The sequence below is a fragment of the Theobroma cacao genome, chromosome 5 (assembly GCF_053813885.1).
Source record: "Theobroma cacao isolate CCN51 chromosome 5, ASM5381388v1, whole genome shotgun sequence".
Taxonomy (NCBI): Eukaryota; Viridiplantae; Streptophyta; class Magnoliopsida; order Malvales; family Malvaceae; genus Theobroma; species Theobroma cacao.
The window spans coordinates 40,346,508-40,369,383 of record NC_142643.1 but is presented as its reverse complement, the minus strand read 5'-3'; the positions used below and the strand labels follow the sequence as shown (position 1 = coordinate 40,369,383).

Below are 22,876 nucleotides of genomic sequence, written 5' to 3'. Positions count from 1 at the left end.
ATTAAATAAAATTTTATAATTAATAATTGATTAATTAATCAATAATAACGGTGTTATGATACGAAGTGATAGAAAAATATGAGTTTATATCGTTTATTATATAATTAATTAATGGTAATAAAATTTTATTTAATTTAAAATAAAAATATAAAAATTTAATTAAACATAATAAAAATTAAATTGTTCAATAAAATTTTTTTAAATAATTTAAAAAAAATTTAACTATTTAACCTTTAATTTTACCCCTTTTCTCTTTCTTTCGCTTTTCCAAACACTGGACCCACCGGTACACGTATAACGTAACCTTGCATTCTTTTCAACTATTGAGGTTCTTATTGCCACGTGTCTCTTTTCTCCTCTTTTTCTTTCTCTCTCTACTGCTGAAGCTGGTAATGATCTCTTTGCACCGAAGGTCTGAAACTTCCATTTTCTCTCTCAACTCTCTCGCCTCCCAAACAGACCCTCCTACGGAACATGTCAAATCTACCTTCAGAACTCTACCGAATCGGTTACGCTCTAACCTCCAAAAAGGAGCAAACCTTCATACTGCCTTCCCTCCTTTCCCATGCCCCTCAGAAAGGAATTGTTTTAACCAAAGTCGACCCCAACAAACCTTTAATCCAACAAGTACCGTTCGACTGCATCATCCACAAATTGTACGGATCAGATTGGAAACAAAACCTCCAAGACTTTACTTCCCAAAACCCTAGCATCCCCATCATTGACTCCCCAGATTACATCGAGGTTCTCCAGAACAGAATTTCAATGCTCGAAACCGTTTCGAAACTGAAAATAACAAACTCCGGAGTCCCCAAACAAATTGCCATTACGGAAGTTACTGATATGGAAAATTTGAAACTAACATTTCCGTTAATTGCGAAGCCGTTAGACGCAGACGGCAGCGAGACGTCCCATAAATTGCATCTTATCTTCGACAACGAAGGGTTAAAGAACTTAACAGCGCCGTTTGTCTTACAGGAGTTCGTTAATCACGGCGGCGTCGTTTTTAAAGTCTACGTTGCGGGGAAATATTTTCGGTGCGTGAAACGGAAGTCGTTGCCGGATATTTCGGAGGAAAAATTGGTAAATTTGAAAGGTTCGTTGCCGTTTTCGCAGGTTTCGAATTTAACTGCCGCCGGTGGCGGTGGCGGGGAAGGTTGTGATTTTGAAAAGACGGAAATGCCCCCGGAGAGTTTAGTGGAGGAGTTGGTGAAAGGGCTAAGGGAGGAATTAAGGTTGAATCTGTTTAATTTTGATGTGATTAGGGATGGTAGAAATAAGGATAATTACTTAGTTATTGATATTAATTATTTTCCGGGGTACGCCAAAATGCCGGATTTTGAGTCTGTCATAACGGATTTTCTGTTGGATGTCGTGCGCAAAGAACAAATAAGTGGTGAAGATTGAGGATCGACGGTGCCAAATATAGGTACATTTTAAATATTCGATGTTTTATTAAGCTCATATTTTGATATACTTTGTATCAAATTTTATTGATAATTTTAATACATGAATTTTCCCATTACTTATTTATCCTTTTCTTGTTTATCATGTCAATTAATTTTGTGGATTGTGGATTTATTTGGCTTTTGGCATTTGTGTTAATGTCATCTTCGTTTCCAGTGTTATGGCATTAGATGAATAGGTTATTATTTTAGGAAGAAGAGTTTCCTATTCCGCCTTCATCCTCCTTCACTACTTCCGAAAGACTTGATAAAGAAAAGCATCTAGATATTTTTAGGGTAGAGTTAGAAGTTATGACAAACTTACCAGGAGTGGTAGGTGTCGGGCTATAAATGCAAATAGGGGGAAAAGCACTTTTATTTGGCGTGGCATTCACTTTGGGAGTAATCTATACTGATTTGGAGTAATGTTATGGGTGATGGAAAATAGGGAATTTATAGGAGAATATAAAGTTTGAAGTATGGACCTTTAAGATTCTGATGCTGGCCAGCTTGTGGAGTTTGATAATGGAAGGAGCATAATTCTTTGGCAACATATGCTTTTGCTTTTGCTTTTGTTGCAACCCATATAAAGTTGGTACTATGAATATGATCTGAAAGCACCATTGAAGATGGTAGAAACAAATTTAGTTGAACATCTGTCACTTGTTAGCTTAAGTTCTTCAGTTTGTTATTCTTTGTTAGGCACAAGAATTACTTGAGAATCTTATACTTGAGCTGTGTTAGAACTTAGAAGTATGGAACCAAGCCATTCTACTGCACCCAATTGACCTTAAGCTTTTGAACTAGTGGTTATTAACAGGTTATTTTCATGTTGGTCATATAGTTCATATTATGAGATATGTTGGTTTTGCCTCAATTCATCAGCTTAAGATTTCAGATCAAATTGAGATTGATTACTTATGGAACCTGTGTCCTTTCCGATATCAGGCTAATAGCTTTGTTTCAGGTAGTCTCTTGGCCAATCGTGGTGCTAGCCAATGCATCCTGCTTTAAATTTTATTCTCAAAGCATAGAACAAACACCACCTCCACAGTTTCCATGCTTGAAGCATGCAAAGGTATTAGCCAAAATATGAAACTTCAAAACTGCAAAATCAGATCTTAGAGTGAATAAACAGTCAATCATCAAATAAACTATAAACAGTCAATCATCAAATAAACTATGTAACATGAATGTAAAATATATACACATTTTTAGAACTTGCTTCTCATCGGCCTTCGACATTGGTAACAGTCACATCATTTATAGAGCATCTATTCTGATTATTTTGAGGGGACTCTATATCTACTGCAATCATTCTTTCAATGAAAGCAGGTTGTTTTGGAGTAGGAAGATCTACAATCTCACTGTTTAGCATTGAAATAACAGTAGATATAGTCGGCCTATCTTTTGCAAATTCTTGTACGCACAACAATCCCACATGCATGCATCTCTTTATTTCCTGAAAATGGCATTGATCTGTATACGGTAATGCCATAATGTCGTCTTCATTCCACAACTGCCATGCCTGAAAATTTGCAAATATTATCTTGTTTATGAAACTGTTTTCTTTGAAAGTTTAATCTATTATTATTGATCATGTAAACTTACAAATCCCAAAAGGCTAGAAGAATGCTCTTGGTTATAGAAACTTGTGTTTCTTCTCCCACTAATGATCTCCAGTAATAGAACACCATAGCTAAAAACATCGGATTTCTCTGAAAAATGTCCTCCCATGGCGTATTCCGGAGACATGTAGCCGCTGCAAGTTAATATCAAGACAGCCATATCTTAGAAGAGAGACTAACGATGAATTCTGACTTGGTTTGTGAAAGGATTGTCTACTTACTGTGTTCCCACTACCCTTTTTGTGTTGGCTTGATTTTGATTGCCTCCAAAAATCCTAGCCATTCCAAAGTCTGAGATTTTCGGATTCATTTCTTCGTCTAGTAAGATATTACTTGCTTTTAAATCTCTGTGGATAATTCGTAATCTGGAATCTCTGTGTAGATAAAGGAGACCTCGACTAATTCCTTCAATAATTTTGAAGCGTTTTTTCCAATCCAGTAGTTTTTGTTTGGCCCGATCTTTAAGAAAAGACAGACCAAATGAAACCATTAACATGTACGAACGAAAAGAAAATTGCATGACTATAAAGGAAAACTTAGAGAACGCAAGCTGCGTGTTCTAACCGAAGAGAAACGCATCTAAGCTTCGGTTGGGCATGTACTCGTAGACCAACACCCTTTCACCTCCTTCAACACAACAGCCAAGGAGTCTAACAAGATTTCGATGTTGGAGTGTAGATATCACCGACACTTCAGTCATGAATTCTTCTGACCCCTGTCCAGAACCTGTCGACAGTCTCTTCACTGCTATTTCTTGCCCATCCTTTAATGTTCCCTGAAAGGAAAATCAGCTCAGTAAAGTTCAAATGTCACTCATTTGCTCAAAACCCATGGTTACCTTGTACACTGGACCGAAACCACCCTGCCCTAGCTTGTTTGAAAGGCTGAAGTTGGTTGTCGCAGTTGCAAGTTCCTCAAATTTGAATAGTGGTAGTCGCTGGAGTTCAACTTCATCTATGTTATCCCCCTTATTGGGTAGCAGCATTTCTTCACTTTTTACTTTGTTAACTGATACAGAAAGTAGTAAGTAGTGTATTCACAGTTACAACACAATGTTACGGTTTCAAACCAGGAAACAATTAGTACAGTGAACACTACCTCTTTGTTTGGCCTTCCGCCTCCATAAGAAAAATGTGGAGATGGCAATGATGATAATTCCAATAAGTACTGTTATTATGATAATCATATTCCTTTCTTTCGTCGTATCTGCAAATAGAGAGAAATGGGTCATTAAGTTACTTTTATCTAGCCACAATTGAATACCAAGAAATTCTGTCGACTAGAAAACTGTTGTACCTTAGCAAAAAAAAAAAAAGATAACTCAAGAAATAGTAAAATAGAAAAGACAAGAATTTACCAAGTTCTGAATGCTCTAGCCGAACGTAAAGATCTAGCCCTCCTGTGGATAATTTCTGCATGTCAATTAAGTTTTCACTCCATGACATACAACCGATACCGGCATCATATGCATAAGCAACACATGAACAATTGTTCAGGCATTGTTCTTTGCATTTGTCTTCCAGGGTAGGTGACCACTCTGCAAAGTCTGGCACTTTCATCTTCTCTAGCTTCAAAAACCCATCTTTGCTAGGTTTGCTGCCATTGTTTGTTCTCTCACACTGCAAAGGTTTACTCCTGACACATCCACTAGCCCAATTTCCTCTAGTCCATTCCTTTGTGATCTTGGGCTCAAACCCTCTTAAACAGCTGCAAATTGGTTGTTTCTGAGAGTCACAGCTTCCAAATGCCCCACACTTGCCATAAACATCACACTCTGTTTCCGGAGCAGACCAACTAATGTTCCAATCCCTCTTCCCTTCATCCCAGTCTCGTTGTATTAGTTTTCCTTGTGAATTCAAATATAAATACAATAAATAAGACTTGCCAACTAAACCAAACATAATATAAAAATTTCCTTCTTTGTCATCCACAAGATTAAATCCATCAAGGTAAAATGAATACATATGTTCGACGCCAGTAAAGATGAGACCATTCCATGGACCAGTCCGCCAATACGGCCTGGTATTGTTCCAAATAAAGACTTGAGGAATGCTGAGGGGTCCAAGACCCAGAGAGAAACTACCATTAGATGGATCAGAAGAGCTTTTCCATGATGTCAACTGCACTTTTTCACCTGTTCTTACGTTAGTACTAATTTTCATGGTTGGCACGAAGGCATCAGAAGGTTGTTGAAAGCTCTCCCATAAGCTTGCTCCATCAGTGATACCCCGCAACACAAGGTTTCCAGAGTCTAAAACCTGAGCACTTGTATTCGCTGCTGGACTTTTTACATTGGATGACCAAAGAATCTCCTTTTGTCCATTTGAAACCACTAGATTGCCATCCTCTGCTATCATGACAACCCCAGAGTCATCTTTGAGGGGTTTGTTCCTGTTGGCTATCCAAACAACAGATTGTTCAGGAATGCCAATATTGTACCATATCCCCACATAGCGATCTGTAGAATTTGCAGGGCTAAAGAACCCAAACCGGAATACCCCGCTGTTGGAGGTTATAGCCCCAGGATCTTTGATTGAGTTAGACGATGTGATAGTGTCCATAGCGGTGCCAAATTTTATACAATAACAGGATAGGAGAAGAAGAACTACGAATCTTGAGCCACTGACTATTCCCATAACTCTGTTTTTCATGAGAATGCTGGCCCTGTGCACATGCTGTTTTTTTTTCTTGAGGATTAAGTTACAATTGTCGGAGTAGAGATTTGTACCAGGTCGTAGCTGGATTTTCTTGAGGATTAAGGATGCCATGCACAAATTGTCGTCACTCTGTTTCACTTTAGTCTTTATTGAGCTAATCTTTTATTCAGAACTTAAGGTATAAAACAGTAGAAGTTGTTAGGGAAATACTGGTACACCATTTTGACTAATGAATAGTCAAATGAGAAAAACACTACGTAATAGCTTAGTTTTGTCAATCTTTTTTAGTTTTAATCCATAGATTAACTCCCCACCCACTGGCGTGTCAAGAATTTAAGGGACTTCTACTTTCTCAGTGTAGACGGTACATACTTTGGTGATTGAAAGTAAATCTTGATAAATTAATTATTTAATTTGATTTGACCAAATTGATGGCATTGCTAGGAATTCCTGGAAACAGCCTGTTGAAAAAACACAGGAAAAAAGCTCTCGGAAAGAGCCTATCTATATGTAAGACAACACCAGGGGTGCCATCTGGTGTTGTGTTCATCAACATTTTATATTCCACAAAATTGGTTGACCGCAAAAAAAGCTTTATTTTTCTAATTTCTTCTCTTGAACACCTATAGTTTTCTGCTATGATTTGTCAGGTAGAATCCGTGTGAAGATAAAGGAGACCTTGACTAACTCCATCAATAATACTAAAGCGTTTTTTCCAATCCAAAAGCTGTTCTCTTATTGGATCTTTAAGGAAAGGTTAAGAATATTAAAGCGTTCATTCTTCTCCTTAAGCAAAGCCATTAAGAAAGGCAGATTTAATATCTAGACGATGAACTTTTCAACCTACACTAGTAGACAGTGCCATGAAAAATCTGATGGTGTGATACTTGGCAACAGATGCAAAAATTTCCTTGTAATTTATTCTTGGCTGCTGTGAGCATTTTTGCAGGCTCAACAGATGCAAGATTGCATCTGTTAATAGATATTTTGCAGTATGAACAAAACAAGTCCAAATGCATCATTCCCCTTATGCATTACACTAACCATAGGCAGAAGGCAGATATCTAATATCCATGCATGCATTGGGTGCGTGCTTTGACAGCGACATGTCTGCATGCAAGCTGAAAAAACAGTACAAAACCATATGCACAAGGCACCTGCACTTGCATAAGGGCCGTACGGATCTTCCATGCAAGTCTCAGCTTCAATAATCTGTAAGGCGAAAGTAACTTTCCATTCCACAATTTCGATGCTTGAAATGTGCAAAAGCATTAGCCTAATTATGAAACTTCAAGACCACAAAAAATCAAATCTTACAGTACATAAACTGTGACTTTTGAAGATAAAATATGGACAGAACTAAAGTTACTATATGAAGCAACAAACCAGAGAAGGAATTTTAAAGGACAGAAATTGTTTTGATGAAGGCACACTTTATTCATACTAGACACCCCTATTTATACACAAAAAATGTAGTTACATCCATAACACTTGTCAAGACATGGATTCAAGTGTTAAGGCATGGATTACAAGTGTTAAAAGGAAGTTTAAAAACAGTTTACTACAAGTAACTGCATGTCTTAATCCAAATAATCAGCAACTGCACATACACGGACACCAAGCCATGCAAGTATTATTCTTAACACCCTTCCTTGATGCTTGCATTCTTCACCATAAGTATTTCTCGATTATGTTCAAACTTAGCCTTAGAAAGAGGCTTAGTCATAATGTCAGCAGCTTGATCATCAGATGAGCAATATTGTACAAGAATTTCACCTTTCTTTTGTGCATCCCTCAAGGCATGATATTTTACATGAATGTGTTTAGTTCTCCCATGGAAAACTGGATTTTGTGCTATTGATATGGCAGATTTGTTGTCAACAAACACCTTGGTAGGATTCATCAATGGCATTCTAAGATCATGTAGAATTTTTCTCAACCATATCCCTTGGTTTGCAGCTGCAGCAGCTGCTACGTACTCTGCTTCTGCTGAGGATTGTGCTACTGATTCTTGCTTGTGTGAATTCCATGAAAACACTCCATTCCCAAGAATAAATATATATCCAGAGGTACTTTTGGCATCATCAATGCTACCTCCCCAATCGCTATCAGAAAATCCTACAAGTTCAATGGTTTTAACTTGTATGAATGCAACACCATAGCTTGTTGTACCTTTTAGATACCTCAAAATCCTTTTGGCTGCTGTGAGATGTGATTGACATGGCTGTTGCATGAATCGTGACAAGTAACTGACAGCAAACATAAGTTCTGTTCGAGTTGAACATATATAGAGAAGGCAACCTATTAGACTTCTATATTCACTGGGATTGTAGAGCTTGTTACTTGAGTCAACTGACAATTTCTCTTTTGCATTCAAAGGAGTTTCAGTTGTCTTGCAATTGTTCATGTTGAATCATTTCAACACCTCTGTTATGTAGTTCTATTGAGTTAGGTGAATACCACTCCTTGTTTGTGACACTTCAAGCCTAAAAAAATAAGTCATCAAACCCAAATCTGACATGTTGAATTCTTTTTCCATTGATGTTTTAAGTTTAGCAATACCTTTTGTATTTGCATCTGTTATCAAAAGATCATCAACATATAATGATACAATTAGAGAGTTGGTAGTACCTCCTTCCATCACATATAATGTGGCCTCATTCAAACTTTTGTGAAACCCCTGATTCTGCAAGTAAGAATCAATCCTACTATACCATGCACATGGTGTTTGCGTTAACCCATATAAGGCTTTATGTAACCTATAAACTTTGTTTTTATTAGCTTCTACTTCAAATCCCATGGGTTGGTCCACATATATTTCTTCATTTAGTTTGCCATTTAAAAATGCAGACTTAACATCCAGATGAAAGACTTTCCAACCATAAGATATTGATAGTGCAAAAAGAAGCCTGATAGTATCCAACCTTGCTACAGGAGCAAAAGTATCAAAATAATCTACTCCTGGCATTTGAGAAAAACCCTTTGCAACAAGCCTTGCTTTGCATTTATTCAAAGAACCATCTGCATTCATCTTTTTCATAAAGATCCATTTCACGCTAATCACTTGTCTATGTTTTGGTCGATCAACAAGAGTCCAAGTCTTGTTTTTCTCAATCATTGCAATTTCTTCTTTCATAGCTGATCTTCATTCCTTGTGAAGTGCAGCTTCATCAAATGAGGTAGGTTCTGTTATTGCAACTTGACATCTGTTGTATATGTCTTGAATAGTGCGAGAACCTCGTACAGGAGTTTCATCAGTCACTTCATCAAGATCAAGTTCACCACCATCATCATTCTGACTTTGAATAGCGTTATTTGATTATTTGATTTTCTTCTCATTCCAATCCCAACTAAGTTCTTCATCAAACGTGACATCTCTGCTAATGGAAATCTTACCAGAGTCAATTTGATATATGTGGTAGGCTTTTGATTATAGATTGTACCCTACAAATATTCCTCTCACCGCCTTTGACTGTAATTTATCTCTTAGCACATTAGAGACATGTTGATAACAAATGCACCCAAAAACATGTAGATGACTTACTGATGGCTTTTTTTCAAACCAAGCTTCATATGGAGTCACAATTCTCAAGGCTCTTATGGGAAGAATGTTCAACAAGTATACAGCTGTATTGGCGACTTCTGCCTAAAAACTCTTTGGTAGCTCATTTTCCAAATAAAAGACACCAAGTCATTTTATTATAGTTCTATTTTTCTTTTCACTAACTCCGTTCTGTTGAGGAGTGTAAGGAGCTGTGAGTTGATGTTGAATCCCGTCCTTCTCGAGATATTGAGAAAATTCTAAAGACTTGTACTCTCCACCATTGTCAGATCTCAGAATTTTAATTTTCCTTCCAGATTCTTGTTCAACTCTAGCCTTGAACTTCAAAAAGAGATTAAACACTTCAAATTTATGTTTCATAAAATAAATCCAACACATTCTGGAAGCATCATCAATGAAGATTAGAAAAAACTTACTTTCATTTAGAGATTCTTCACTCATAGGACCTTCAATGTTAGTGTGAACAAGTTCAAGCTTCATGGTTGCTTTACTTGATTGAGCAGATGGAAATGGCTTTCTAGCAGATTTCCCAAACTGACATGTACTACAAACTTGATTTGATTCAGTTAAGGAAGGTAAATTCTCCATCAAGCTTGACCTGCTAGCTTATACCAAGGAACCAAGATTACAATGTCCAAACCGTTTATGCCAAAGTGTTGTCATATTCAATTTTACCTCAGAGGCCGAAAAACAAACATCTTCCAAATTTACTATAAAGCATTTCCTTTTCATGGGAACATTCATAACAAACTCACTCGATGAATCATACACAGTTCATGATTTATCTTTAAAAAGTAAGATATATCCATCATCCATCATTTGGCCTACACTTAGTAGATTTTGAGCAAAATCAAGAACAAGCAACACTTTTCTGACATACCTACTTCCCAGGGAAGTTTGAATGTTGGTTGTACCTTTCCTTACTGCATATAGATATTTGCCATCACCAATTTCAACACTAGATTGACGCAGAGTATCAAGTTCAGTAAAGACTTCTTTATTGGGAGTCATGTGATTTGAACAACCGCTGTCCAATAACCATTGATTTGAGTCAACTACCTTGGGTCGTGTCAAGGTCATAAACAACTGCTCTTCGACAACATCAGCCTTCTCATCTGCTTGTGATGCCTTATCATGCTTCTCTAGTTTATTTTTACATACCTTCTCAATGTGACCCAATTGATTACATGCACGACACCTGACACTCGGTCTGAACCAATAGTAGGCCTCTGAATGATTTCTCTTCTTACAGTGAGAACACATTTGAAACTTGCTCTTCTTCCCATGAGTTTGTTATATTAAACCCTTTCTTTTTCTTTCTCCTTCTGATCACTTGAGCCTTTTTTTATTCTTGACTCACCTCCTGCTTTTCCTTTCATCTTTGCAAATAAAGCGTTTTCAGATGTATTATCACTTCACATTGCTCTCCTTTGCTCTACGGCTTGGAGTGCATTTACTACATCAATGAGAGTCAAGGTTGAGAGGTCATTTGACCCTTCTAATGATGTAATTGTAGATTCAAATTTTTCTGGTAAAGACACAAGAACTTTTTGGACTACACAGCTTTCAGAAAGATTCTCTCCCAACAGCCGCACCTGGTTCACCACTCGCATGATTTTGTTAATGTAGTCTTTAACATTTTCAGTATCCCTCATTCTTAAAGTCTCAAATTCCCTTAATAAATTCATTACCTGCATCTGCTTTGTCCTCTATGAGCCTTGAAATTCTTCTTTAAGTTTGTCCCATGCCTCTTTTGCTGATTTGGCTCCCATTATTCTTGTAAATACAGCATCCGAAATAGCCCCATGGATACATGCCAGCACTCTGTAGCACTTGATAACTTCCTCGTTATGTTGTTTAATTTGTACAAGAGTTGCATTCTCTCTCAAGACAAGTACTTCACCTCCAGATTCTATGACATCCCAAAGATCGTAACCACGAAGATAGGCTTCTATCTTAACTGACCAAATTGCATAATTCTCTCCATTGAAGTTTGGTGGAGATTGATGACTAAGAATATTGTTGGAGGCCATTTTGTAGGAAGATGGTTTTCTTAAGGTTTTGGGAAATGGCTTTGTTTTTATTATCTTACAAACACAGCCCCTTAAGATTAAAATAGGCTCTAGATCCCATGAAGAAAAAATATGGACAGAACTAAAGTTGCTATATGAAGCAACAAACCAGAGAAAGAATTTTAAAGAAGAACAAAAATTGTTCTGATGAATGCACACTTTATTCATACTAGACACCCCTATTTATACACAAAAAAGGTAGTTACATCCATAACACTTGTCAAGACATGGATTCAAGTGTTAAGGCATGGATTACAAGTGTTAAAAGGAAGTTTTAAAAACAGTTTACTACAAGTAACTAAATGTCTTAATCCAAATAACCAACAACTGCATGTCTTTATCCAAATAATCAGCAACTGCATGTCTTTATCCAAATAATCAGCAACTGCACATACACGGACACCAAGCCATGCAAGTATTATTCTTAACAACTTTGGCCATTAAATAAAATTTGCAACATGAATGTAAAATGCATATACATTTATATAACTTGCTTCTCATCGGCCTTCGACATTAGTAACAATCGCATAATTTATAGAATATCTATTTTGATTACTCTCAAGGGATTCTATATCTGATGTAATCTGTCTTTCTGTGAAAGCAGGCTGTTTTGGAGTAGGAAGATCTACAATCTCACTGTTAAGCATTGAAATGACAATAGATATAGTCGACTATCTTTTGTTGATTCTTCCACGCACAGCAATCCCATGTGTATGCATCTCAATATTTCCTGACGATGGCATGGATCAGAAACAACCTTATCTGGTAATGCCAAAATGTTGTCTTCATTCCACAACTGCCATGCCTGAGAGTTGCAAATATTATTGTATATATTAAACTCTTTTGCCATGAAAGCAATATCTATTGTGAGTTTGTTACTAAAACAGAGGCCATGATGATCATGTAAACTTACATATCTCAGAAGGCTGAAAGAATGCTCGTTATTTTTTTTTTTGAAATGCAATATTTATTATTCACAAGTGATCTCACAAGAGGAGATTACAAAAGGCACTTCAGGAATGCCATGCAAAAGAGTAGTAGATTACAAAAAAAGAGGTCTGCTACTTCCAGCATTGAGGTACAAAGCATGACAAACAAAGGATAAAGTGAGAAATCATATTCAAAAGAAAAGACATAGGGGTAGTTGAAGGTTAACCAAAATAATAAAGCCTTTGCAATGAAGGAAGAGTTCATGTACTCTCCCCCTGTTGGTTTTGAAAGTAGGATTTGAAGTTTGAGTATCTTAACACCCCTGCTTTGGCCAATCCGTCTGCAACCTTGTTGGCTTCCCTCATTACATGCTTGAAAGTGATTCTTATGTTTTTACGCAAGAAAGTTTCAATGGCATTTGAAATATTTTTCATCCGCCAAGGGACTTTGCAGTGGTGTTGCGCCAAATTGATAGCATTGGCAGAGTCGCTTTTCACAACTAGAGAATGAGTGGCAGCCCAAGGAGATGAAAAAAAGAAGCTAATTCCTTCCCGTATGATATAAAATTCAACAAAATTTGAGTCCTCAATACCATAGCTAAAGAAAAATACTCGTTATTATAAAAACTTGTGTTTCTTCTCCCAATGATGATCTCTAGTAATAAAACACCATAGCTAAAAACATCGAATTTCTCTGAAAAATGTCCTTCCATTGCATATTCAGGAGACATGTAGCCACTACATTTAACATAATAAAAACAACAATAATTTAGAATGTAGAGTGTTACTGTAAGTTGACTATACTTATTGAAAATTTAGGCACAAGACTCGTGTATTTACTATGTTCCTACTACTCTTTTTGTGTTTGCTTGATTTTCATTACCTCCAAAAATCCTAGCCATTCCAAAGTATGATATTTTTGGATTCATCTCTTCAACTAATAAGACATTACTTGCCTTTAAATCTCTAAGGATAATTCACAACCTAGAATCTCTGTGAAGATAAAGTAAACCTCGACTAATTCCTTTGATAATTTTGAGTCGTGTTTTCCAATCCAAGAGCTCTTGTTTGGTTGGATCTTTAAGGGAAAAAAAGAAACACCAAATGTAACCTTTTATCCAAAGAGTAATTTAGACAATGTTGAGAAAAAGGGCAATGTGCTTCAAAAAAAAGGAATGACACAGGTTCTAACCTAAGATAAATGCATCCAAACTTTCGTTAGGCAAGCATTTGTAAGCCAGTATCTTTTTCTTCTCCTTCTTCACAACAGCCTAGGAGTCTAACAAGATTTCAATGTTAAAGTTTAGAGATCAGCAACACTTCATTCATGAATTCTTCGAATACATGTCCTGAAGCTCATGACAGTCTCTTCACTATATTTTCTGCCTATTCTTTAATGTTCCCTGTTAAGCAATTCACTTTAGTATTGCACAAATTTCATTTGGCTAAGTATCATTTTCTGAAAACAACAATTACCCTGTACACTGCTGCGAAACCACGTTGCTCTAGTTTATTTGAAAGATTGAAGTTGTTTGTTGCAATTGCAAGCTCCTCAATTTTAAATAGTGGTAGCTGCAGAAGTTTATCTTCATTTATGTTGTCCTCAACTGTGTCATCCCACAAAAATTTTGGGTGTGCTTCCCTTGTATTGAACATCAGTTTCTCTCCACTTATTTCTTTCTTAGCTGATACAGAAAATACTAATAAGCTCTCGTACCTGACAGTTATCTGACAAAACACTCTAGTTAAAGTATTGAACTACTATTATAGTGGACATTACCTCTATGCTTGCCCATCCACCTCTATAGGAAAAATGTAGATATGGCAATGACAACAAATCCTATAACCATCGTTATTATGATAATCCTCTGTATGTATTTCTTTTAATCTACAGCCCAAACAGAATGGTAGAGAAACCTTAAGTTCGAACTTCTATCTATATCTATTAACTAAAAAATTACATGTGTGTGCGTGTGCACATACAACACCTTAGCTACAAAGGCAGATAACTAAAGAAATAGCAAAAGTTTTGACGCAAAATAGAACAATTTACCAAGTTCTGAGTGTGCGAACGTGACACTTACATGCCCAAGAAGGTTATGCTGAAAAAAAAAATGAAAGAGCACGAGAGAGAACTAGAGAGAGAAGTTGAGAGAAATAGACGTTTAGGAAGAGAGAGAGTTAAAATAAGAGACTGGTTAAACTACCGTAGCTCAGGAAAGATTGCAAGGGAGGGAGAAGGGTGGACAAAGGTAGTAAACTAGGAGGAGAGGAACAGAAAGCAGGATTTTTGGAGGTGGACAAATAGGGTCTTCATTACTTTCGTCAATAACGTGAGCAACAGACTATAATAGAAGGACCTAAAAAATTTTTTTTACCAGTTTGGAATCGTTGTGGATCTCTTTATACCAAAACAGCCAGAAAAAAGAGAAACAAAATATGCTTTTGTCCGATGTCGCTTTGAATATGAACTGCTAAGAGCGATAAGGTATGGCCAGAATATTAAACTAGATGGAAGGTTTCTGACAGTCAAAGAAGCTAATAAGGCCAAGGATGGAAGCAAAGGAAGGAACCAAATGGTCCAAAAAAAGATGGAAGAATTTATCAGAGAAAGAGGCATGTCGTCATATAGAGAAGTAGTAACCAATGGTATGAGAGGAGATACTATTTCAAAGACAGGGATCGGTTTGAGCAAAGTGGATGGAATAAGAGTTAAAATTACAGGGGATGAGGTGGAATGGCTTAGGCGCAGTGCTTTAGGGCATCTCAAAAGTCAGATATGTTATAGAGAGGTGCAGAGTTATCTACAAAAGGAAAGTATTATGGTGCTTGTGAGACAAGCAGGAGGCCTCAACGTGATAGTCACTTTTGGTGATAAAGGTGAAATGGAAGTCCTGCTTGACCAATATTATGACATTTTCTCAATTTGGTTTGAAGACATCAAGCCTTACAACATGGAGAAGGATGAACGGAGATACAAAGTATGGGTGAAAATTGAGGAACTTCCTTTTCATCTATGGCACCTAAAAATGTTTGAAGCAATAGGTAATTGCTGGGGAAAGTTTCTTAAAGTTGACCAGGAAACTGAAAGGAGAAGTCGATTGGATGTGGCTGTCATCAAAGTTGAAGCAATGAGCAAAAGGAATGTCCTCGTGAACCAACAGATCATAGTGAATGGGAAAGCATACATAATGAGAACATCGATAATTAGGGAGGAATCATGTGATATGGAGAGGCAAGCTTGCGATGAGACATTCTACAAAGCATGGGCATGCCGTGAACCAATACCGGTAGAGCAAAAAGAGGTTCGATGGGTGGAGAAACAGAACATAGTGGGGAGGAAATCAACCACCGTGGATGATGATGAGGTGGCACTTAAGGGGAAATCAACGGGTCTAATAAATTATAGGGAACATAACCAAGGGAAGGTGATAGAAAATAGACATGATGCACATGTTTCATTGGAGGGAACACAACAAGAAGGTGATGGGATTATTTAGTGCAAGCTAAAAAGGGAAAAGGAGATAAGGGAGGGAAATTTGAAATGGGGAAAGAAAACCACACACATTGAAATGGAAAAGGAGAAGTTGGGGTCAAACGGAAAAGAGAATGGGGCCAATCAACAAAGTGGTAGTCCAAAGTCAAAAAAAGTAACGGATAAGCCATTAAGAAAGGGCAAGGAAACATATATAGTTTCAAATAGAGGGTGGGCCACTAGTAAGGGTTTTACAAGCCCAGTAGAAAAGATGGGACGCTGGGTTTCTACATGTCAAAGGGGGAGAAAGGACCTTCGTTACCTGAAAATGGATTGCGAGCCTAGTGGGGCAACAGATCAAGATGGGAGAGAAGTAAGCTTAGGATCACAAAGGACAAACAACTTGTGTGACAGCTCAAAAGTTGGTTCAGTCGACAATCATTAGGAAAATAGAAAGGGGAAGAAAAATCAAGAGAAAGACAATACGATGGGATAAGGAGAATCTGGTGAAGGAGAAAGGTGTTTTGGTAGAGGAGCTCAAAGCTCGGTCGATGAAGAGAGGTCAAGGGTGGTAGAAACCAAGCTAAGAAGACAAGGAAACGTGTTGGAACGGAAGCTCAGAAATCCGGGTTTGTCAATGTCAGATGATATAATACTTACAAACTTGGTTAAAGAGAAAGATGAAGGAAGATAGAAGAGAATTAAGTCGAAGGAAAGTAAGGACAAAAAGAACAAGATGGGACAAAAGAAAATAAGGGATCAAGAAACAGAAGAAGGACCAAAGGAAGCAGAACAAGCAAAAATAATGGCAACAAGGGAAGGAAAAGTTAAAGTAAAAAATAAAAAAAAGAAACAACAACAAAAAAAAAGGTAGAAAGATAAAAAAAAAGATATAGTGAAATCGGGGAAAAAGAAATTTGATGGACTTCATGGAGAAATTTCAAGGGCTGATTCAAGATGTGAAACCATATGGAAGGAGACATTGCAAACTATGGAAGTAAGTAGACGCTTAGGTTTGGAATTTGATGTCGAGAGGAACGAGGTCTTGAAACAAATGGCAGAGGCAGAGGAAAGGAAGAAGGAAGGAGTGCCAGAACAGGGAGTCAGGTAAGAATTTCAGTGTTTTGTTTTTTTATGAATATATTGTCATGGAATATCAGAGGCTTAGGTGGGGGAGAAAAAAAGAGAGCACTGAGGAGAGCTATAGGCAGATGTAAGCCAAATATGGTTTTTGTACAAAAAACAAAAGTGCAGAATGTTTATGAAGGAATGTATGAAAGATTGTGGTCTAAAGATAAAATTGTGGGTAAAGCTGTTAGTTCAGATGGTAGAGCAGGAGGGTTATTGTGTATGTGGCAAGAAAATTTTTTCCAGTTATAGGAGGTGATTAGTCACAGAAATTACATTATTCTTATTGGGGTGATTACTGAGAGCAATACTAGGTGTGGTCTTGGGAACATTTATGCACCAAATGAAGAAAGATATCGAAATGAAATGTTGGAAGAATTAAAACAAATTGTCACTGGTAATGATTTATGTTGGGTACTGAGAGGAGATTTCAACACAGTAAGGACAGAAGATGAAAGAATGGGAAGAGGAGATGTGAGAAGAGTTACTGCACGGTTCAACAAATTCATCAATGAGGTGGGGTTGATTGATTTACCACTGGTTGGTTCTAAATTCACTTGGTGTAACAATCGAGAGGATCCTACCTTTAGTCGACTTGATTGATTCTTGGTGGATGTGAAACTGATGAAAAATGACAACGAACTGGTCCAGAGGTGTTTACCAGTCTCCATTTTAGATCACAACCCGATCATCTTGGGGCTAGGGAGAGTGGATTGGGGCCCCAAACCTTTCAAATTCTTCACCCATTGGATGGAAGAAGAGAGTTTCCATATGTTAGTGAGAGAGTACTAGAGGACTTCGTAAGGTTGTGGGGGGAGGAAAAAAGGTATATGGATGAAACTTAAATGACTAAAGCCAATGTTGAAAGAATGGCAGAAAAAAGTGTTTGGAAACATAAGTGAAAAAATTACAAAATTAGAAGTTGAGCGGCAGGAAATTAATGAGAAGTGGCAACAATGAAGGGTGGAAGAGGGAGAACGTCAAGTTGTGATGAACAAAAGAGCTGAACTTTGGGGTTTGTACAGAAAAAAAGAGAAGGAATGGCAGTAAAAATCACGTTTTAAATGGGTAATGGATGGGGATCATAATACTCGATTTTTTCACACCATAGCCTCTGTTAGAAGGCGTAACAACATTATTCGACATCTGCAAATGGGGAATCTAAGCATCAGTGAGCTAGAAGGTATCAAAAGTGAGATTGCCAAGTACTTTACTGATTTCTACAAAAAAAAGAAAAGTGTTGCCTTTAAAAGAATTTCATTACCAATTTAAAAATTTAAGTGAAGAGGCATCAAATTTTTTAGAAAGAGGTTTTTCCAGCGAAGAAGTATGGGAGACTATATGCAGTTGTGATGGAGAAAAAACGCCTGGGCTAGACAGCTTCAACCTCAGTTTTTTTAAGAACCAATGGCACTTGGTTAAAGAAGAGGTTATGACGTGTCTAGAAGATTTTTTGGAAAAAGGACAGCTTGAAGAGGGATTGAATAACTCTTTCATTACGCTAATCTCGAAAGTCTCTAATCCAAGCACCATCACAGAGTTTAGACCAATTAGTCTTGTAGGGAGCTTATACAAGATTGTGGCAAAGCTTCTAGCTAATAGGCTTCAACTGGTCATTGGTGAAGTCATTGGAGAGAAACAGTTTACTTTCGTAAAAGGAAGACAACTTATGGATTGTGCTCTCATTGCAAACGAAGTTATTGATCTGCTGAAAAAGGGACAAGAATGAGCCTTTCTTTTGAAAGTTGACTTTGAAAAAGCCTACGATAGTGTAGATTGGGGATTCTTCCAGTTTATTATGGAAAAAATGAGGTTTGGGGAAAGGTGGAGAAAGTGGATGAGGGGCTGTCTTCAATCAACGAAAATTTCAATGCTTGTTAATGGAGTTACTACGGATCCTTTTAGGATGGAGAGAGGACTTCGACAAGGTTGCCCACTCTCTCGTTTTCTCTTCAACATTGTTACAGAGGCTTTTAGTCAACTCATGGACAAAGGTGAAGCTCTCGATATTTTTCAAGCCGTACCAATCTGTAACAACGGCCTCTCAATCTCACACCTTCAATTTGCCGATGATACCATGGTTTTTTGTAGATCGAAAGTTGAGAATCTTTGCATTTCCAAAAGAGTATTGAGATGTTCCCAACTCATTTCGAGGTTAAAAATTAATTTCTACAAGAGTAAGGTGATGGGAATAGGAGTGGATAATCAAACATGGATAAGGAGGGCAGAAAGTATAGCTTGTAGAATAGGAGAAATACCCTTTGTGTATCTGGGACTTCCGATCGGAGCCAAACAGAACTTTGTTAGAATGTGGAATCCTATTATTGAGAAATTTGAGGCTAGGTTGGCAGGATGGAAGGCAAAGGTGCTAACAATAGGTGGAAAGGTCATTTTACTCCAGTCGGTCCTTGCAAGTCTCCCTATTTTTTATATGTCCATTTTTCAGCTACCAAAAGGTGTTAAGAATAAGCTGGAAAAAAATTGAGAGAAGGTTTTTGTGGGGTGGGGTGGATGAAAAATGTAAGATCCATTATGTGGGGTGGGACAAAGTGAGTCGATATAAGGATGATGGGGGCTTGGGAATTATTGACTTGGAGATAAAAAAAATAGGGTTCTTTTAAACAAATGGGTGTAGAGGTACGAGAGTGAAAAAAACAGTTTATGGAGGAGGTTTATTGTGGAAAAAATAGGAGGTAGTCATACCAGTCTCTTACCCGATATAAACACAAACAGGAAATTTTCCACTATTTGGAAAAATATTTTAAAACCTCTCATGCCTACTAACGAGTATTTTTTGCAGGTTAAGTCTAATTTACAATTAGCAGCAGGTGACGGCAAAAACATACTTTTCTGGACTGATTGGTGGATAGAGGAGGGAATCCTCAAGGACACCTACCCGAGGATGTATGCTTTGGCCACGAACAAAAGAGGGTACATTAATGAGTATGGGTATTGGGAAGAAGATAAATGGGTGTGGAACATTGGACTCAGGAGAATGCCGTTTGGATGGGAAGAGGCTTAATGAAAGCATTTCAAAGCCACAGTGGAGGAATATCACTTATGCAACCAAATGGAGGACAAAATAGTATGGAGGAAAACTGCCTCGGGAAAGTACATAGTCCAATCCTTTTGCAAGTAAGTAATACCAGTTACCAACAGCAATAGAGGAGCATGCAAGCAGATCTGGTCCAACCTTGCACCATTTAGAATTGAGGTGTTTTGTTGGCAGCTTTTACAAGAGAAGGTGGCAGTTAAACAAGAACTAGTTAGGCGAGGTCTCATGACAAGCGATTCAGCTGTATGTGTTTTGTGTCATAAGGAGCATGAAACAGTTAAACATCTTTTTATGCACTGCATAGAGACATGGAAAGTGTGGTCAAAATGGAAGTGGGAATGGGGTGCTCGATGGGCTGTTCCTAACAACATGATCAACTTTTTCTCCATGTGGAATGAAACTGAAGTCAAAAGGGGGGAGTACAAAGTTTGGAGAATGGCTTTCTATGCTATAGCTTGGTCTGTATGGCTCCACAGGAACGAGATGGTGTTTAAGGGGGTTGTATGGGATGCTGATAAGGTCTACGAATTAAGCAAGTTGAAAGTTACAACATGGGCAAAGGCCAAATGGCCTCAAGATTATGGTATGGTGCTGCAAACTTATCAAGACCCAACGCTAGGAAAAATAATGAGCAAGACGAAAGAAAAAAGGGCTGTAGATGATTGGAGCAAACCAGCCACAGGTCAGATGAAATTTAATGTTGATGGGGCAGCACAAGGCTGCCCTTGGGATGCGGGGATTAGGGGACTGTTGAGAGATAGTGATGGGCGGATTAAAGCTATTTTCTCAAAAACAATAGGAGTTTGTGATGCAAGCCTCGCTAAAGTCGGGGCAATTAGGGAAGCTTTCTTGGTCTTTGCCGCTTCAAAATGGAGCCAGACTCACAAACTAATAATTGAGTCAGATTCTAAAAATGCAGTCAAATGAATTAATGGACCAACTGGATCTCCTTGGAGGCTAAGGAAGTGGATCATGCACGTTGAAAGTTTGAAAAGGAACATTAAAGGATGGGAAGTCAACCATATATTCAGAGAAAAGAATCAATTCGCAAATAGTCTAGCGAAAGAAGGGGTCAGACGTCAGGAGGATTTATTGAATGTCTTTGAGTAGTAAAGCGGCTGGAGATTTTTTCTTCTTCTTTGAATGGCTGCGTGAAGAATTCAAGCTTCAAGTTTGATCGTTTCTCTCTGTTGCTTTTTTACTTTTATTTGGCTGAGATGTTTAGGCTTTTGAGCCAAGGTCTGTGATATGAGGCCCTGAGTTTATGATCAGATTGCAAGCTTGCTGGTTCTCCCTTCAGGAATGACTTTTGCACAGGGAGGCGTGGGGTTTCTTATTGAGGCTATTTGCTGTTTCTGATTTTGTTTTTTGTATATTGATGATAGGGGTTTTTGTGGGGTTCTTTGTAAGCTGGTTTTCTTTAGGCAAGATGACAAGATTTTGAGATGATATGCTGATCAAGGCATAGCATCTTAAAATCATGTGCTCTTTTGTTCTCCAAGGAACCTATTCTTGGTTTCTGATAATGAAATCCAATTAATTTTCAAAAAAACAGTTCTGAGTGTGCCAGGCTAATGTAAAGATCGATCCCTCCGTTGGAGAATTTCTGTATGTCAACTTAAGTTTTGGCTTCATGACATACAACCAATACCAGGATCATATGCGTAAGCAATACAGGAACAATTGTTCAGGCACTGGTCTTTGCATTTGTCTTCCAGGGTAGCTAACCACTCTGCAAAGTCTGGCACTTTGGTTCTCTCCAGCTTCAAAAACCCATCTTCTCCGCCAGATTCATTGCCACTGTTTATTCTCTCACACTGCAAAGATTTAATCCTCACACATCCGATAGTCCAATTTCCCCTGTTCCATTCCTCCATGTTATTGGGCTAAACCCTTTCAAACAGCTACAAATTGATGGGTTTTCAGAGTTGCAACTTCCAAATGCCCCACACTTGCCATAAACATCGCACTCAGTTTACTGTGAAGACCACGAAATGTTCCAATCCCCCTTCCCTTTATCCCAACCTCGTCTTGTTAGTTTCCTTGCGAGTCCAGGAGTAAATGTGACAAGACAGACTTTTGTGTAGCAGCATAAGTGACATAGAAGTTACCTTCTTTGTCATCCACAAGATTAATTCCATCAAGAAAAAGGGACTAATTACGTTTTACTTGCATGCCAATAAAGATCTGACCATTCCAAGGACCACTCCGCCAATATGGCCTGGTATTGTTCCAAATGAAGATTTGAGGAATGCTTAGAGTGCCGATACCAATAAAGAAACTACCATTTGATGGATTAGAAGAGCTTTTCCACGATGTCAACTGCACTTTCTTACCTGTTCTTGCATTAGTTCTTTCTCATGGTTGGCACGAATGCATTAGAAGGTTGTTGGAAACTTTCCCACAAATTTACTCCATCAGTGCTGTTATCTTGCAACACAAGCTTTCCAGAGTCTAAAACCTGAGCACTTACATTGGCTGCCCGATTTTTGACATTTGACGACCAAAGAATCTCCTTCTGACCTTTCAAATCAAGATTGCCATCCTCGGATATCATGACAACTCCAGAGTTATCTTTGAGAGGTTTGCCCCTGTTGGCTACCCAAATAACAGAATTTTCAGGACGGCCAATACTGTACCAAACCCCCACGCAGCTACTGGTAGAATTAACAATGCTAAAGAATCCCAATCTGAAAGCACCATTGCTGGAGGTTATAGCTTCAGGATCCTTGATGGATTTAGATGAAGTGGTAGTATCCAGGGCAGTGCCAAATTCTAAACTATAACAGGATAGATGAAGAACCAATGACATTGAGCATCTGATTATTCCCACAATCTTTGTTTTTCATGAGCATGCAGGACTTGCATACAGGCTGAATTGATGAATGTACTGAAAGGATGCCATGAGCAACTGTCCCTTGACTT

At 37.9% G+C, this 22,876-nt stretch overlaps 2 protein-coding genes and 1 pseudogene across 3 annotated transcripts; 1 reads left to right on the top strand and 2 right to left on the bottom strand.

The window, feature by feature from the left end:
* The first annotated feature begins 362 nt into the window (after positions 1-362).
* LOC18599545 (inositol-tetrakisphosphate 1-kinase 1) lies at positions 363-12,304 on the top strand. Of its 2 annotated transcripts, none has more exons than XM_007029558.3 (2): positions 363-1,429; positions 11,969-12,304. In XM_007029558.3, exon 1 carries the CDS (start codon positions 475-477, stop codon positions 1,405-1,407), a length of 933 nt encoding a protein of 310 aa, XP_007029620.1. In that variant the 5' UTR covers positions 363-474; the 3' UTR covers positions 1,408-1,429; positions 11,969-12,304. The 2 variants fall into 2 exon arrangements, with proteins under 2 accessions (XP_007029620.1, XP_007029621.1); XM_007029559.3 differs by lacking the exon at positions 11,969-12,304 and adding an exon at positions 2,413-2,432.
* LOC18599546 (G-type lectin S-receptor-like serine/threonine-protein kinase At1g11300) lies at positions 2,576-5,828 on the bottom strand. The gene is made up of 7 exons (XM_018120512.2): positions 4,431-5,828; positions 4,172-4,279; positions 3,912-4,081; positions 3,638-3,848; positions 3,295-3,532; positions 3,057-3,207; positions 2,576-2,973 (listed from the first exon to the last, which is right to left on the bottom strand). Exons 1-7 carry the CDS (start codon positions 5,722-5,724, stop codon positions 2,674-2,676), a joined length of 2,472 nt encoding a protein of 823 aa, XP_017976001.2. The 5' UTR covers positions 5,725-5,828; the 3' UTR covers positions 2,576-2,673.
* Positions 11,862-22,876, bottom strand: LOC148762885 (G-type lectin S-receptor-like serine/threonine-protein kinase At1g11300; annotated as a pseudogene).

Bases quoted from the DNA above. Each gene is read 5' to 3' on its own strand.
- LOC18599545 (XM_007029558.3), top strand. From the start codon at position 475: ATGTCAAATCTACCTTCAGAACTCTACCGAATCGGTTACGCTCTAACC.
- LOC18599546 (XM_018120512.2), bottom strand. From the start codon at position 5,724: ATGAAAAACAGAGTTATGGGAATAGTCAGTGGCTCAAGATTCGTAGTT. The intron at 4,082-4,171 runs GTAGTGTTCACT...TTTCTGTATCAG, and splicing joins GCGGAAGGCCAAACAAAGAG to TTAACAAAGTAAAAAGTGAA. The intron at 2,974-3,056 runs GTAAGTTTACAT...GCAAATTTTCAG, and splicing joins CTTCTAGCCTTTTGGGATTT to GCATGGCAGTTGTGGAATGA.